This window comes from Brassica rapa, chromosome A06 (genome assembly GCF_000309985.2).
Source record: "Brassica rapa cultivar Chiifu-401-42 chromosome A06, CAAS_Brap_v3.01, whole genome shotgun sequence".
Classification (NCBI taxonomy): domain Eukaryota; kingdom Viridiplantae; phylum Streptophyta; class Magnoliopsida; order Brassicales; family Brassicaceae; genus Brassica; species Brassica rapa.
In genome coordinates, this window is record NC_024800.2 from 27,963,760 (window position 1) to 27,981,588 (window position 17,829).

Consider the following 17,829-nt stretch of genomic DNA (forward strand, 5'->3'; position numbering starts at 1 on the left):
TATAGTCTGAAACTGAAAGTATATACCAAAATATTAAAATTTAAAAGGTTGCATACTTGCATGTAGTTAGAATGTTTTGGGTTAGTAAGTAATTTTACTGTTGTAAGACTAACTACCCATCCCTCTTTTATTTAAACTGAACCTAAAGTATCTAAACAACACCCAAAACAAAAAAAAAAAACTTTTTCAGCAAAGATATCAAACCACATTGAACTTATACTACAGTTTCATGTTGAGTTCTTCAGTCCATCTCTTAAAGAAGACGAAGAAGAAGGCGAGGAAGAGGCAGAAAGACAAGACCGTGCAATCTTAGACTCTTTGTCTTTGCTATACGCCTTTTGGACATCATCCTTAAGCTCTCTATATCTCATTCTTTTCAATCTTCTCTCCTGTGGAGATCCCTTCTCAATCTGTAGATCATCTAGAATGTCGTCGTCTATGTACTCCTCCATGTACTTATCTAGAACTCCAGATCCATATGGAAAGTACCTACGACCGGTCTCAACTGCATTGTGAAACGAGTAATGAAGTCAGCCAAGAGAAAAGAACAAAAGAAGAGTGAAGATTGTCTTACCTGTTTTCATTAGAGCCTCCATACGAGTAAGAAGTCTTTTGGTTTGCATATGAGGAGTTTCATTTAAATCAACCTGACTCAAGTTTCCAGTTAACCCATTTGAAGGTGGTGGAAGACCAGTGAACTCGCTTGTACCTTCTACATTAGCAATGTCCATAGCCACTTTAGCTTCTGTTGGAAAGAACAACTGAGCAAGCCCCACTGCAAAATCAAATTTGATGCATTAACAAATATGTCATAAATTATCAATAAGAATTCACTAATTATCAGTCCATTACCTCTCTTTTCTAAGTATAACAGTCTCATTTGGAGATCTTCAGGCATAGAAAGGGAACACATTGGTGAATCAACAACCATAGGGTTCCTCCTTACTTCTCTTTCCAAGAGATCTATACATAACCGTGCTTTACTAGCTTCCCTCCCTTTCGCAGCTGTTTTCGTATGATAATCCTTTGGAGTTGTCAATCTTCTACATATATTAACCGCACTGCGTCCATCACACGTGAAGCCAGACGCATTGGCACCTCTCTTGAGAAGAGATATGATGATGGACGGCTCTTTGCGCATGGCTGCGAGATGAAGAACCGTGTAGCCACGTGAGTTTCTGTGGTTGACATCACCCATATCAAGAGTAAGAATCTCGGCAACAACTTTGGGATCACTATACACCACTGAGTAATGAAGACCATTGGCTTCATCTAGAGTGATATCTGACTCAGTCAAAAGCAACTTCACAAGCTCAACGTCATCTGAATCCAACGCCTTGAGGATTTTATCCGAAACCTTGGGACTGTTTTCTTCTTCTTCTTGTGGAGACTTGAGACGAATCTGTTTGATCTTCTCTGCTACTTCTAGAGGAACCTCCTTTTCAATACAGAACCTGTAGAGATCTGACCTAGCCACTCTCTCAATACATTGATCAAGAAGCTGAGTCAGCTTACAGTTGAAAGCTACCAAAAGAATGGGAAGAACATTCTCAACAAGTGACTTCTCCACAAAGTTACAAAGCCGCCGCTGCAACACACACAACATGAAAAAAGCAGAAACTGTTGAAATGAAACAATCACTGAATCAAGAAGACAAAGAAGAAAGCATTTTTTACACACCAGAAAAGACGAAACAAGCTCAGGCACTTGGAGAATAGATGCAGCATACATCAACTCAACGACGAAATCAATAGCAGGTCGACAAGAATCATGAGCACAAACAGAATCAACACAAGTGGAAACCTCCAAAGGGAATGGCTTTAACCTCCCAGTGTAGATATAACTAAGGAAATAAACAAAAGCTTCATGCCCAACAGCTCCATAAGGCAACACCTCTTTCAAATGGTACTTTGGTTTCTCAATCTTGCAACTTTTCTTATCTTTCTTGAACAGCTCCTGGAAGAACTTGCTTCTTGCAGATAAAATGCATCTGTGAACACCAACAGGGACACCATCAACAATGATCTCTGCATCTGTGTAATCACAATCAGGGTTACTACTTAAAAGCTGCTCAAGATTGGAGCTGAGTTTGCTTAGACTAACAACTTCGAGGTTAGAAGCTGAGCTTGGTGAGAAATGGTTAGACCCAACAGAGACATTAGAGAAATGAGAAGACGTGAAGCTTAAGGATGATGATGGCTCAGTTAAAGTAGCCATTTTTTTTTGTTCTTTTTGCAGAAACTTTAACTCAAAAAGCTCCTAACTTTGATCCATGGAGATCAAGATTTTTCAAAGTCATAAACAGATTCAAAGGCCCTAACTTTACATTTCAAATAAGGAAAACAAATCAAACCCAGGAAGAAAAAAGACAACTTTGGAATTTGAGGAAGAAAAAGAATCTGAACAACGATGGAGAATAGATCTATTGAAGAATCAAAACCATGGCTTTGTGATCTGCATCACGACCGCAAGATTAAGAGATCAAAGAGAAGGCAAATGGAGGGAGGAAAGAACCAAATTGGAATCTATTTATCAAGAAAAAAAAGGGAAGAAAGAGAGAGGTTGAGGAAAAGTCAAGATTGAAAGGGATATTATTTAAAAGGATATATAAGAGTTTGAGAAGAAAGAGGACACAAACAGGTGAAGTGACGGTGTAAGAAAGAGACAGCTGAGGGAAACAATTATAAAAGAAAAATATTTAGTAATTCCAAATAAATCAATGATGACGTAAGCTTGGATTGAAAAAATGGTCGGAAATCCTTACTAATAAAAGGGACCTTTTGAGGCTCCATAGAGCGTCCACATCAGCAAAAAAAACTTCTCCCAAAATATGACACGTAGCATAAAAGATAGTTTTATACTTTAATATTACTAATTTTCGTAAATTATAAATAATATGTAAACATACAGCATAAAAATAGAAAAACTACATTAAACATATGTAAGATTACCATTTTTCACTTGAAAAAAAGACGGCTTATCTCCATAATGTAACATTACCATTTTATAAAAAAAACAAAAAACATTATATATAATTTCAAAAATAATAAATATATGTAAACATACAACATAAAAAATGGAAATATTACATTAAACATATGTAAGATTACCATTTTACATTTTTAATTTTTAAAAAAATAATATGTAAACATACAACATAAAAAATAGAAAAACTACATTAAACATATGTAAGATTACCATTTTTCACTAAAAAAAGACGGTTTATCTCCAATTTAAAAGGGACCTTTTGAGGCTCCATAGAGCGTCCACATCAGCAAAAAAAACTTCTCCCAAAATATGACACGTAGCATAAAAGATAGTTTTATACTTTAATATTACTAATTTTCGTAAATTATAAATAATATGTAAACATACAGCATAAAAATAGAAAAACTACATTAAACATATGTAAGATTACCATTTTTCACTTGAAAAAAAGACGGCTTATCTCCATAATGTAACATTACCATTTTATAAAAAAACAAAAAACATTATATATAATTTCAAAAATAATAAATATATGTAAACATACAACATAAAAAATGGAAATATTACATTAAACATATGTAAGATTACCATTTTACATTTTTAATTTTTAAAAAAATAATATGTAAACATACAACATAAAAAATAGAAAAACTACATTAAACATATGTAAGATTACCATTTTTCACTAAAAAAAGACGGTTTATCTCCAATTTTAAATATATATAAAAATAAATAATAAGTAAATAATATAAATATATAAATATACGAATTATATATACAATAATAAGTACATGCACAATTTTTAAAAAATGGAAAGAGTACATTAAATATTAAACATCTATCTTAAAATGTAAAATATAGATATTAAGTAAATAAAAAGTATAAGAAAAAGAAATACACAACTTAAAAACAATAAAAAAGTATATTAAGATTTAAACATCTATCTTAAAATATAAAATATGGATATTACGCAAATAGAAAGTATAAGAAAAGGAAATACACAATTTAAAAAATGGAAAAAGTACATTAGTATTTAAACATCTATCTTAAAATGTAAATCTATCTTAAATTATAAAATTATTAGTAAATAAAAAGTATAAGAAATAGAAATACACAATATAAAGAAAAATAAATAATAAGTAAATATATATTATAAGAAAATACCCAATTTAAAAAATGGAAAATTACATTAAGATTTAAAAATATATCTTAAAATTTAAAATATAGATATTACGTAAATAGAAAGTATAACAAATGAAAATATACAATTTAAAAAAAAAAAGGAAAACGTACATTAAGATTTAAACATCTATCTTAAAATGTAAAATAGAGATATTAAGTAAATAAAAAGTACAAGAAATGGAAATACATATACAGGAAAATAAATAATAAGTAAATAATATAAATATATAATATATGAATTATATATATAATAATAAGTAAATACACAATTTTTTAAAAAATGGAAAAGTTCATTAAGCATTAAACATCTATCTTAAAATAAAAATATATGATAAAAGTAAATACACAATTAAAAAAAAAATGGAAAAAGTACATTAAGATTTAAATATCTATTTTAAAATATAAAATATAGATATTACGTAAATAAAAAATATAAGAAATGGAAATAAACATTTTAAAAAATGGAAAAAGTACATTAAGATTTAAACATAGATCTTAAAATGTACAACTATCTTAAAATGGTAGTAAATTATATAAAAATGGAAATACCACATTTAACAAAAAAAAATAAAAATGTATAGTTTTACATCAAGAAAGTCCCTATAAAAACTCATTATTCCATCAACATCAACCTCACACTATCAAGGAAAATTTCAAAGCACTCGAGCAAAAAAATGGTTTCACCATCAACTCTTGCCGTCCCAAAAACCTTTAATGACCTTGAAAGAGATTTTTTATAACAACGAACTTTTTGTTAGGTGGATTCATTGTTGGGAAACCCGCAACTTTCAAAAACCAAACTTATTCATGGGAATTGAATTGCTTTTCATAGACTCAAAGGTATTCTTACAAATTTAAATTAATCAAATCCATAATTTTATTGTTAATATTCGTACTAACTCTTTCATGATCAAACCATTACAGTTAATAATCATTCAAGCGTTTATCCCGAAACACTTCCTTCCTCGCCAAATCAGGTATTGGTTCATGTTGGTTTAGTATTATTTTTGGTTTATTAACCAGTTTAGGATGGTCCTATTGTAAATATAATTTAAGTTGGTTTAGCATATATTATGCTTAAAATAACTTAAATTAAATAATAGTAATATTATGCTTAAAATATAATTTTACAGAGTTTTCAAATATAGTTTACATAACATTATAGGTGATGAATTTAATTTATTAAATTCGTTTATTACTTAAAACTAAGTTTTTTAAAAACATACTGAGTTATAAATATGAGTACAACATGAAGACAAAATTATAAATATGTGATTTTCAAGATAAGAAATTCAGCTTTTATTCAGTTACTCAATATATAAAATTTTAAATTTTTTTTTAACTATACATTTTTATTATATAAATTAATCTTCCAAAATTAAACTAATATATTATTATATGAATAATGTTTTTAAATAAAAATAATTTCTGATTTAAAAAAATAAAAACAACAAATGGTTTATTTTCAAATAATGGATGTAATTTACATTATACTATCATTTAACAAGTATTAGATACTTTTTGATATATCATTATTTTCTATTTCCAGAAAACAATAAATTGTTAAACTAAACATCAATATCATCTAGGTTAAGTATACGAACAACACAAATTCAAACATCACAAAAATATTTACATAAACATTAATAATACAATAAATTAATTAAAAAATACATTAAAAAACATATTCAAAAAAAAGTTATATACTTAATATTTGAAAATCAAAGATATTTTTGCTAAAATTTTACTTACCTGGCCAAGAGAGATCGTCCATCTTTTTACGGATCAATAGATTGTTGAGGCATATGGTCGAACCGAAAATACTCTACAGTTTAATTAAATATCTAAAACATTTATTCAAATACTCAACAAATAGTTTTTGCTAAATATGATAACTAGATAGCCAACAAAATTACAAAAATATTTAACAGTAAAAAATATGTTACTTTAACGTGTTAAAATTTAAAAATAAATTTTAATTATGACATGCATCTTAACATTTATATAAATATATATCATAACCTAAATATAAATAATTTAACAACTTAAATTAGAAAAAAATAAAAATCTTGGCGTAGCCCGGGTTAATCCCTAGTGCTAATAAAATGACCTTTTGAGGCTCCATAGAGGTCGCCACATCAGCAAAAAAAACATCTCCCGAAAGATGACATGTGGCATAAAATATAGTTTTACACTTTAATATTACTAATTTTCGCAAATTTATTAAATAAATTTGATAATAAATATTAGTAAACATAAGCGAAAAAATAAAAACTACATTAAACATATGTAAATATTACCATTTTCACTTGAAAAAAAGACGGCTTATTTCTCGATAATGTAACATTACCATTTTATAAAAAAATATAAAAACATTATATATAATTTCAAAAATAATAAATATACTGTAAACATACAACATAAAAAATGGAAATACTACATAAACATACGATGTAAGATTACCATTTACATTTTAATTTAAAAAAAATAATAATATGTAAACATAACAAACATAAAAAATAGAAAAACTACATTAACATATGTAGATTACCAGTTTTCACTAAAAAAGACGGTTTATCTCCATAATGTAAAATTACTATTTGTAAAAAAACATTATATATAATTTCGAAAATAATAAATAATATATAAACATACAACATAAAAAAAATGAAAATACTACATTAAACATATGTAATATTACCATTTTACATTTAAAAATAACAATAATATGTAAACGTACAACATAAAAAAATAGAAAAACTACATTAAACATATGTAAGATTTCCATTTTTCACTAAAAAAAAAGCGGCTTATCTCCATAATGTAACATTACCATTTTATAAAAAAAAAAAAAAAACATAAATATAACTATTTGACTATTTGTCCAACTTCTTCTATTAAACATTGCCGTTTTACATTAAAAATGTAAAAATACATTAAAATTTAAACATCTATCTTAAAATATAAAATATAGATATTAACTAAATATAAAGTATAAGAAAGAGAAATACTCAATATATAGAAAAATAAATAATAAGTAAATATTATAAATATATAAATATACGAATTATATATACAATAATAAGTACATGCACAATTTTTAAAAAATGGAAAGAGTACATTAAATATTAAACATCAATCTTAAAATGTAAAATATAGATATTAAGTAAATAGAAAGTATAAGAAAAAAAAATACACAACTTAAAAACAATGGAAAAGTATATTAAGATTTAAACATCTATCTTCAAATATAAAATATAGATATTACGCAAATAGAAAGTATAAGAAAAGGAAATACACAATTTAAAAAATGGAAAAAGTATATTAGTATTTAAACATCTATCTTAAAATGTAAATCTATCTTAAATTATAAAATTATTAGTAAATAGAAAGTATAAGAAATAGAAATACACAATATAAAGAAAAATAAATAATAAGTAAATATATAATATAAGAAAATACCCAATTTAAAAAATGGAAAATTACATTAAGATTTAAAAATATATCTTAAAATTTAAAATATAGATATTACGTAAATAGAAAGTATAACAAATGGAAATATACAATTTAAAAAAAAAGGGAAAACCTACATTAAGATTTAAACATCTATCTGAAAATGTAAAATAGAGATATTAAGTAAATAAAAAGTACAAGAAATGGAAATACATATACAGGAAAATAAATAATAATTAAATAATATAAATATATAATATATGAATTATATCTATAATAATAAGTAAATACACAATTTTTTTAAAAAAGGGAAAAAGTTCATTAAGCATTAAACATCTATCTTAAAATGTAAAATATATGATAAAAGTAAATACACAATTTAAAAAAGGAAAAAGTACATTAAGATTTAAATATCTATTTTAAAATAAAAATATATATTATATTACGTAAATAAAAAATATAAGAAATGGAAATAAACATTTTAAAAAAAACTCATTATTCCATCAACCTCACACTATCAAGGAAAACTTCAAAGCACTCGAGCAAAAAAATGGTTCTACCATCAACTCTTGCCGTCCCAAAAACCTTTAATGACCTTGAAAGAGATTTTTTATAACAACAAACTTTTTGTTAGGTGGATTCATTGTTGGGAAACCCGCAACTTTCAAAAACCAAACTTATTCATGGGAATTGAATTGCTTTTCATAGACTCAAAGGTATTCTTACAAATTTAAATTAATCTAATCCATAATTTTATTGTTAATATTCGTACTAGCTCTTTCATGATCAAACCATTACAGTTAATAATCATTCAAGCGTTTATCCCGAAACACTTCCTTCCTCGCTGAATCAGGTATTGGTTCATGTTGGTTTAGTATTGTTTTTGGTTTATTAACCGGTTTAGGATGGTCCTATTGTAAATATAATTTAAGTTGGTTTAGCATATATTATGCTTAAAATAACTTAAATTAAATAATAGTAATATTATGCTTAAAATATAATTTTAGAGAGTTTTCAAATATAGTTTACAGAACATATAGGGGATGAATTTAATTTATTAAATTCGTTTATTACTTAAAACTAAGTTTTTTAAAAAACATACTGAGTTATAAATATGAGTACAACATGAAGACAAAAATATAAATATTTGATTTTCAAGATAAGAAATTCAGCTTTTATTCAGTTACTCAATATATAATATCTTAATTTTTTTTAAATATACATAATTTATATATATAGATTAATCTTCCAAACTTAAACTAATATATTATATATGAATAATGTTTTTAAATAAAAATAATTTCTGATTTAAAAAAAATAAAAACAACAAATGGTTATTTTCAAATAATGGATGTAATTTACATTATACTATCATTTAACAAGTATTAGATACTTTTTGATATATCATTATTTTCTCTTTCCGGACAACAATAAATTGTTAAACATCAATATCATCTAGGTTAAGTATACGAACAACACAAATTCAAACATCACAAAAAATATTTACATAAACATTATAATACAATAATTTAATCAAAAATACAATTAAAAAACAATATTCAAAAGAATAGTTATATACTTAATATTTGAAAATCAAAGATATTTTGCTAAAATTTTACTTACCTGGCCAAGGAGATCGTCCATCTTTTTACGGATCGATAGATTGTTGAGCATGTGGTCGAACCGAAAATACTCTGCAGTTTAATTAAATATCTAAAACATTTATTCAAATACTCAACAGATAGTTTTGCTAAATATGATAACTAGATAGCCAACAAAATTACAAAAAATATTTAAATAGTAAAAAATATGTTACTTTAACGTGTTAAAATTTAAAAATAAATTTTAATTATGACATGCATCTTAACATTTATATAAATATATATCATAAACTAAATATAAATAATTTAACAACTTAAATTAAAAATAAAAATAAAAATCCCGGGCGTAGCCCGGGTTAATCCCTAGTGCATAAAGAAAGACTCGAATGAAAGTTGTCAAAAGAGAAAACAAAGACTTGGAAAATCCGTGTATGAGGCCAAAAGGTTTCATGGACAAGTTGCTAGGAATCATGGATGGCTACGTTTCATCTTTTTAAGCGTTTACGGTGTAAATGGGAAACACTAAAGTAAGTAAAGTAATTAGGTAAAATGGGATATTACAACAGATAAAATAAAAAACTATGACAGAATAAAGTTAACTGAATTGGTTCTCTGCCTCCGGCGTCGCATCTGTTCCACGGTGGTCGTCCGGCTTTTGCCTCCGGCGTTCTCATCTTCATCTCCGATGAAGACGGCTGGCTATAGTCTCCGCGTCTCACTAGCTTTGGTGTTGACGGCGGCTTTCATCGGATTCATCCCGTTTTTGTTTCGATCTATGGTTCTCGTGGTTTCTAATCCGACCGATTCTCCTTCCTCCATCCGTAAGTCTACGGTTTGTTGGATCGATTGACGTAGGTTGAGTATCTTCTTTGAAGCATAGATCTGAAGTGTCTAGGGTTTCTGTGAAGAACGAGTCTCTGATCCGTTTCTTCGCCGGTTATGCTCCGCTGGCGGCGGAGGTCAATCCTGCCGCTTCTCTTTCGCCGGATGAAGTGAGGTGTCCTTGCCTTGACGCGTGTCCATTGGTTGCAGGGCAACCGAACACGTGGTGGGCTGCTTCATCTCCTTCCTCAACGGGTTTCTTCTATGGGCTTGCGGCCTTTAGAGTTTTGTATAGTTGGGCCTTAGGTTTGGGCTTTGTGTTTTACTGTTATGGACTTTGTCTTGTTGGACTTTGATCCATTAATAAAAATTCCAGATGGCAAAAAAAAAGTTAACTGAATTGGTTAAATATGGAATATATTCATTCTGTTTATTCTTTTTTTTTTCAAATTGTAGAAGATTACTTTGGTATGTTTTCTTTGTAGTTTTTTTTTTGGAATAGTTGTGAAATTGATGTTATGAGAATTTTATGTCATTCAAATCAAGTTGTCAGAATATTATAAGATATAATTAACCATCATTTTATTCCAAAAACTAACAAATCCCGCAGTCTATAAGAAAATTCATTTGTCACTCATGAACTGGAACTAGGTTATTAATTTGTAGCTAAAATATAAAGTGTTATTTGTGATATACAATCACTTCTGAATCTAATTTAGTCTATATTTTTCATTTTTATCATGAAATTTATAAGAAATTTTTTTTACCATTTTCTTGAAAAAACTTATGAAAAGATTTTCGAAAAATATATATTAATAATTGACGTGTAAGTACGAAGAGAAAATATTTTAAGCATTTTTAGTTTTTAAAATATCCTCAAACTAACTAAACGAGTGGATGTTCGTTTTCACTTTTATGCATATAAATATTTGTTTTACATAATTATTGACATATAATTCATTTACCATATTACTAATGGTTTACTATAACATTTACAAAACATAACAATTTATAATTTACATATTATAATTTAATTTATTATTTTAAATTGTTAGTAGTATCTCTTTATTAAAACATGAACATTAATTAAACTAATATTGTCTCTTCATGGTTTTTTCACTTTTTTATGATTCTGGTATCCAAATGTTCCCTTGACCGTCCATCAGAAATTTAGGTATAGTCCGCCGAAGGCATCCATGAGGCTGGTAATCACCCCATGTTAATCTACCAGTGATCATGTGTAGTTTGAACATAGAATTCTCCGTATTAAGCCCAAAGATCTTTCAAAATAATCATCACAAATCCACCAGCAGCTATGCTTCAAACCATTTACCTATCGGATAAGATGCTTAAGTGCGGTCCGTCCACTTGCCACCAGACCATTAACGCGTGGTTTCATGGTTTCTTTATGAAATACCACTCAATTTAACACTAACATTGGACATGTAGTTAAGGGTATAATTGTATTTAAGGTTTTGACCTTACATGTTTCTTAACCAAACTGTTTATATGATTTAGATATTTGATTTAATAGCCTATAATACATCTAATTTATAAAACACCCATTTAACTCAAATTATCAAACCGAAAATTGCAATACACTGTATCTATTTTCCATCCTTTTAAAGTAATATCTCAAATTTTATGCATAATCATAATGAATTTAATAATCATTACAAATCAGTTAAACATTTAAGAGATTTGTTTTAATAAAAATATATATTTGTATTTTAAATAAAATATGAATTTTTTTAAATTCAACGGTAATTTAGAAAAAATATGAGAATATTATTCAATTTGTCAATTTGTTTATTTTAAAATAATTCAAATATTTATACAAAAATTAATTAAGCACACGTAGTGGCGGAGCCACTTTGGGTTGAGGGGGGTCAGTTGACCCCTATGAAATCTATACAAAATTAGATTTAGGCTTGTTTTCAGTGTTATTCTTGTGGTGAGATGGCCAAATTCTATTCCTTTGACCCCCATGTCTTCGGTTCAAAACCCATGCATGATTATTTTTCCTCTAATAAAATAATTTTGACCCCTATAAAATCTACATCTAGCTCCGCCACTGAGCACACGTGATCTAAATAAACATTACATACGAAAAAGTTTATGACTTCTGTTATGATATAAAATACAAAATCATTATTACGCGTTATTAGTGTAAAAAAGTTTTAGATAGTAGGTTTATATCTTGTTTTCACGTGTTGTTTACGTTATTGGTTATAGCGAAACCAAGAAAATAGTATTAAAGAAAGTGCGATCGTCATGAGTGATGACGGAACTGACGTATGCAAATGCGAACGGCATATGTGATGCGGTGGTGCTGTGATGTGCTGACGTGGTAAATTATGTCAGTTTCGAAAAAGTTGTAAATCATAAAATTATATTATCAAATTATTGCTAGTGGTGTAATTTATTGATTTTATAATATTGTTATGAACAAAGTCTTTATTTATATAATTTCATGTGGCTCTACTCTAATATCCGAAGACAAACGTAAGTTTCAGAAAAAGTTGTATGAAAGAAAAGTAAAAAGTAAAGTTCAAAGGAAAAAAAAGGGAAATTGTCATTTAAATCATAAACTTTTAAATTTAGTTAAAAAAATATATAAACTTTTTATTGGACCATTTAAAACACTAACTTAGTTTGAATAATCACTTTAAACTTCAATTTAATTTGGTTTAATTTGACTAAACCAAATTAAAAACAACATTAATTCGGATAACGGATTGATTACACAGCGTTAATCTCCGTTAAGTCTAAAACAACATCGGGGGTGATTGGTTGGGTTGTAGGAAGTGACTTTAGCTTTAATTTTTATCTACAACCTTAAATAAAATCAATCATGCTTTATCTTAGTTTTTAAAACTACAACCACAAAACTAAAGTTACAGCAAAAACATACAAAAAAAAATGGTTGTAAAAATTCTATTTTCTAAAGCCCTATTTTTTTAACTGTAGGAAATTTTAAAGCTACATCTCTTAAAGTTAAATCAAAAAATTCTAGAGACTAATTTCTAAAGTAATTTTTCTACAGTTACAGCCTAACCAATCACCTCCATCATTTTGATTTAAATAATGCTTAACTGTAATTTAAATAACAAAAATGAAAAATGTGAGCATGATGGTGTTCCAAATGAAAAGAATGCTTCTATTTTAAAATTTATTTTTATTGAAAAATATGGATGAAAATAAGGAAGATGAAAGGGAAAAATGTATTACTTGTGTATAGTGAACCAGACCGGAAAAGAAAAACTAATATAGTATAACTCCCTATAAAAAAGATATTCGCTAATGTATCAGACAATACATTTTCAATAAGAGGAATAAAAACAGTTGAGAACATATTCTTTAGCTTTATTAGCTTTTTAAGTTCAGTGGAAAAGATAAACCTTGCTTTTGGATCTTGAATAATCGAGACTAGATCATTACAATCCGTTCCAAAAGCTTAACACATCGATGCCTGTAGCATACATTCCATTACCCATGAAAGAGTTTTGAACTCCGAATGAAGTGGTGAGATTCTTCTTTGTTGGTTTCTTGTTCCCAATAACTGAGTTTCTCCTTTAGAATTTATTCATCTACATCCGTAACCAATGAAGAGTATGTCATGTGTCCATGATCCATCTATCGTATATCTGATATCTCCCATAGATTGTTACATGTTCATGTATTTCCGCTGGTTAATAAGAACTTTTGAAAGTATATATTTCGATCAATATTTTTGTCCTAAAACTCATAGATACGTTGAACCAGTTCATGGACCCGGGATGTCGATAGAGTTAAACGACCAATTCAAATTTCTTCGACAAGTTGTTGACATGTTTTAAAAATTATACATGTTGACAACTTAAATATTAACGTTACCCAACCTTTTGATTATATTAAGACGTTGGATAATCCTTTTGCGTTCAAAACAACTTGACAAAACACACAAGGTCAACCAACACTCAACAAAAACTCTGTTTCTGCTTTTTCTTTCCCCAGAAGCTAGCTCACACATGGCTGCTTCGTCATCAGTTGCAACCCGAATAGGGCCTCAAGTGTTCATCAGCTTCCGGGGAGAAGACGTGCGCAACCACTTCGTAAGCTTTCTCGACCCTGCTTTGAGAAGAGCGAATATAAATGTTTTCTTAGACGAGAACGAGTTATTGAACACAGACCTAGCTAGCCTGTTGACGAGGATAGAAGAGTCCGAGATCGCAATGGTAATCTTCTCAAATAATTACCCCGACTCAGATAGGAGCTTGGATGGGCTGGCCAAGATGAAGGAACTTAGGGATCAAGGTCGTCTCATAGTGATTCCCATATTCTACAATCTTGATCCTTTGGTTGTGAAAGAACTTAGAGGAGACTTTGGCGATAAGTTTAGAGATTTGCAGCGCATACATCTACACCAGCTAGAAAGAACTCAGAAATGGGAGGAAGCTTTAGTTACTATTCCTGACATAAGAGGCATGCCCCGAGCAGAACAAAGGTTGATTTTTTGTTTTTTCTTTTCTTTTGGTTCCTTATATTTTGTGTTTTATTCCTTATCAGTTGTAGCTGAAAATTTTAGTCTAGAATCTAAACTAATAACCCCCCTAGACCATAGTTAAATAAGTCAGTAGCCGACTAGGCAGTTACATCTAGAATCTTATGTTCTTGGTATGTCTTAAGCATGTTACTAGTTCAAATTCTAATTTCAGTCAGAAGCGGATAACTGTTTGAACAAGCATGTTGATATCTCTCACTTGTATACGACAGTGACACTACAGATTACCATTTCATAGAGTCAATGGTTGTCCTGATACAAAGATTTCTGGATCATGTGGCCGTGAGAGGAAACCCAAGAGAAGTGATCCTACAATGAGGTTTCACGGTCCCTGCAATGCAACTAGAAAGAGGATATGAGGGATGTATGCAAGCTTGGTTGGCAACGAGATGAGGAGCCTTTTATTTTTATCATCAAATTGTTTTTGTTTTGAATATTTAAGCAACTCAGTTGTGCAAAAACGTTTATTTTTCTTTTGAATCAACTTAAAATTCATTAAAAAAAAAAATTTAAGTGGAAAGTGAAGCAAATCGTCAAGCAGTGGAATCCAGAAATCTCTTTAAATAACAAATTTTCTCATATGCAAACCAAAAAGAAACACTTTGTAAAATTTATTTTATTCAATTTACAATTTTTTTTTCTAGTAGTGTTGTTTTCATCTTTACCGAAGTTTAGTTTTATAGTTAAAATAGTTGTTCTGGTCATATACTCTCATACTGTATTTTGGGTTACATATAATATTCAGTTCCATATGCGAAACATATTAAGACTAAAAAAACATAATTGTTGTTCACAATGCAAAACATAAACCAATAGGTCAAATGTAAAAAGGGGTTTCTGAAGAGAAAGAGAAGCACACTCTTGAGGTAGTCGATGCTGTTTATTAGGAGAATCTATGTCGGTCGTGAGACAAAGAGTAATCAATGTTTGGTCCATGAGCTACAATCCCAAGAGGGTTTATAGAAGGAAAGCTTCCATAGTAATTTTGCTTGACATGGTCCATCTTCACTGTACTGCTCAACCCGGGGATTTGGTAAATATCTTTCGTGTAGTTAAAGAGATTTGAATACTCCCTTATGAGTCTTTTATTGCATTTGAAGATCACCGTGTAAGCCTACAACACAAACATACGGTAAATTCAACAAACCGTAGTTACAAACCCAAAACATAACAACTTGTTGAGAGCATAAACAACCTCGTCAAATCTTATGAGAGTGACGAATAACCGAATATCTGGTTCAGTCAAAGTGTTTCCACAAAGAAACCGCTGTTTTTGGAGTATCTCTTCGCATTTGTCCAATGCATCGAACAATTGCTTCACTGCCTATAAAGAGAAAACAAAACTTGTTGGAATCAATCTTTTTTAATGCCATATCGATATAGTAAACTGCAAAGTTGCTTTACCTCATCATATGCTGTTTGAGTTGTAGCAGAACCACATTTGTAAACACCGTTATTTATCCCATGGTGTACCCATTCGTTTGTCTCATTGATTAATGATCGGAGGTTGGGAGGATAAAGATCAAGACAAGGGTTTTCCGCAAAATGATTGAACTCGGTGCTGAACATTCGGAGTATCTCAGAGCTCTCATTGTTAACTATTGTCTTAAGTTTCTTATCCCAAAGAACCTACCTCAAACAATGAAACCAATAAAGTAACAGAGCTAGACTTAAAATAAAGACACATCAAGTATATGAAATAATAGTGACTTACAGGAACAGTGTATTTGCCTGTGTAGTTCAAGCTAGCAATGTCATAAAGTTCTCTAACGCTTTTCGCACCATTGATGTGGTCTCGCTCAGCTCCAGGAACCTCCTTATCTGAGTCGGGAAAAACCCATCCCATATGCTCATCGTTTTCTTTTGTGTTTCTCCAAAGAGGTTGAACAGACTAATAAAGAACAAGACCGGTCACATCATGTTTCGTGAAAATTTTAATGGGTATGTCTAGAAAAATGATATATAAACTGACCGTGAAGGTTATTGCTTTATCAAGTCCTTTGAGTTTTAATACTGCGAGGCATCTAGAAGCCCACGGACAAGCGTAAGAGATGTACAAATGGTATCTTCCTGATTCTGCTGGAAACTGAGAATCATGATTCTGTGAAACAAAGTTGCGGAATGATGTTACGGTTCTTCTAGGTTTATCCGAATTCTCGTTAGCTGATGATGCAGCCATTGCTGATGTTCACTGGAGAGTAGAAAACACAATTGTTTCAGAACATCTAAACATTATAAAATTACAAGTTACTTAAATCAAGGTGCAACAACATCGGACAACTTCAGCTGTTGATGATCTTACATCTGTGATACTTATTCTACAAACCAAAATTAAGTGACAAAATTGATCAAGAATGAGTAAATAAATTATATAAAGGGTGAATGTAATAATGAATGTAAGAAAATTGACCAGTGATGTAGCGAGTCTTCAACTGTTTTCTTTGATGGTAAGTAATAAAGGATTACATTGAGTCAACTTTGGCTTGCACAAAAAGCTAATTGGATTAGAGTGAAGAAAGAAAAGTCTGTCTTTTGACAAATATTGGTATTATCTTAGATATTTTTGACATCTTTCTAGTTATAAGATAACATAGATCATAGAAAGTCAACAACAATACAGTAAAATTGGCTTATCTAGAGACTAGACTTCTCAGCTCTCACATACGACAATTCGTCAAACACGTTATTTGCATATTCGATCACGTGAATTTTTTTACTGAAACGGAGATTGCGATCAAAGGATTCAAAGCATGCATTAATCTGACTTTAATTCATGGATGGTTAAACAATCCAGCTTTGTACAGAACATTAACACCTGAAGATTTTTAACATAATTAATGAACCATGAGAAATTGTAATTCATTGTTTTTTTTTTTGCAAAAGGAATTCATTGTAATTCATGATCTTTTTAAAAAAAAAAAATTGTAATTCATGGGAACTTGTTGGAGACAGGTTTTCATATTTGTCAAAACCTTTAATAAAATTCAAATCGGCGTATTTTTAATAAATGAAAATTGGCAAAGAATAGAAAATTAACCTTTTTTTTGGAACTCCAATAGAAAATTAACCATAGAAGATAAAATTAGTACAAAAAAATCAGCGATAAAAAAATAGTTTTAAAGACAAAAGAAAATGTCTAGACGGAAAATGAATAGACACTGATTTCAATTTTGTAAAAATAAAAAAGCTACCCAAAAGGCTAAGAAGGCAAGAAGTAAACCGGGTTTGTTGTCACTCACG

General features: G+C 29.1%; 3 protein-coding genes across 4 annotated transcripts; 1 reads left to right on the forward strand and 2 right to left on the reverse strand.

The window, feature by feature from the left end:
- Positions 1-2: 2 nt before the first annotated feature.
- Positions 3-2,618, reverse strand: LOC103827816 (regulatory protein NPR3). Of its 2 annotated transcripts, XM_033272360.1 has the most exons (5): positions 2,104-2,602; positions 1,681-1,990; positions 853-1,588; positions 575-775; positions 3-505 (listed from the first exon to the last, which is right to left on the reverse strand). In XM_033272360.1, the coding sequence occupies exons 1-5, from the start codon at positions 2,157-2,159 to the stop codon at positions 228-230; spliced, it is 1,581 nt and encodes a 526-aa protein (XP_033128251.1). In that variant the 5' UTR covers positions 2,160-2,602; the 3' UTR covers positions 3-227. The 2 variants fall into 2 exon arrangements, with proteins under 2 accessions (XP_033128251.1, XP_009101624.2); XM_009103376.3 differs by having other exon boundaries at positions 228-505; positions 1,681-2,618.
- A 6,954-nt stretch (positions 2,619-9,572) lies between these two features.
- LOC103827818 (protein PHLOEM PROTEIN 2-LIKE A6) lies at positions 9,573-15,416 on the forward strand. Its single transcript, XM_009103379.3, has 2 exons — positions 9,573-14,532; positions 14,802-15,416. Exons 1-2 carry the CDS (start codon positions 14,057-14,059, stop codon positions 14,905-14,907), a joined length of 582 nt encoding a protein of 193 aa, XP_009101627.1. The 5' UTR covers positions 9,573-14,056; the 3' UTR covers positions 14,908-15,416.
- Positions 15,296-17,598, reverse strand: LOC103827819 (glutathionyl-hydroquinone reductase YqjG). The gene is made up of 6 exons (XM_009103380.2): positions 16,892-17,598; positions 16,562-16,780; positions 16,304-16,480; positions 15,994-16,218; positions 15,785-15,913; positions 15,296-15,703 (listed from the first exon to the last, which is right to left on the reverse strand). Exons 2-6 carry the CDS (start codon positions 16,766-16,768, stop codon positions 15,473-15,475), a joined length of 969 nt encoding a protein of 322 aa, XP_009101628.1. The 5' UTR covers positions 16,769-16,780; positions 16,892-17,598; the 3' UTR covers positions 15,296-15,472.
- Between the last annotated feature and the right edge of the window lie 231 nt (positions 17,599-17,829).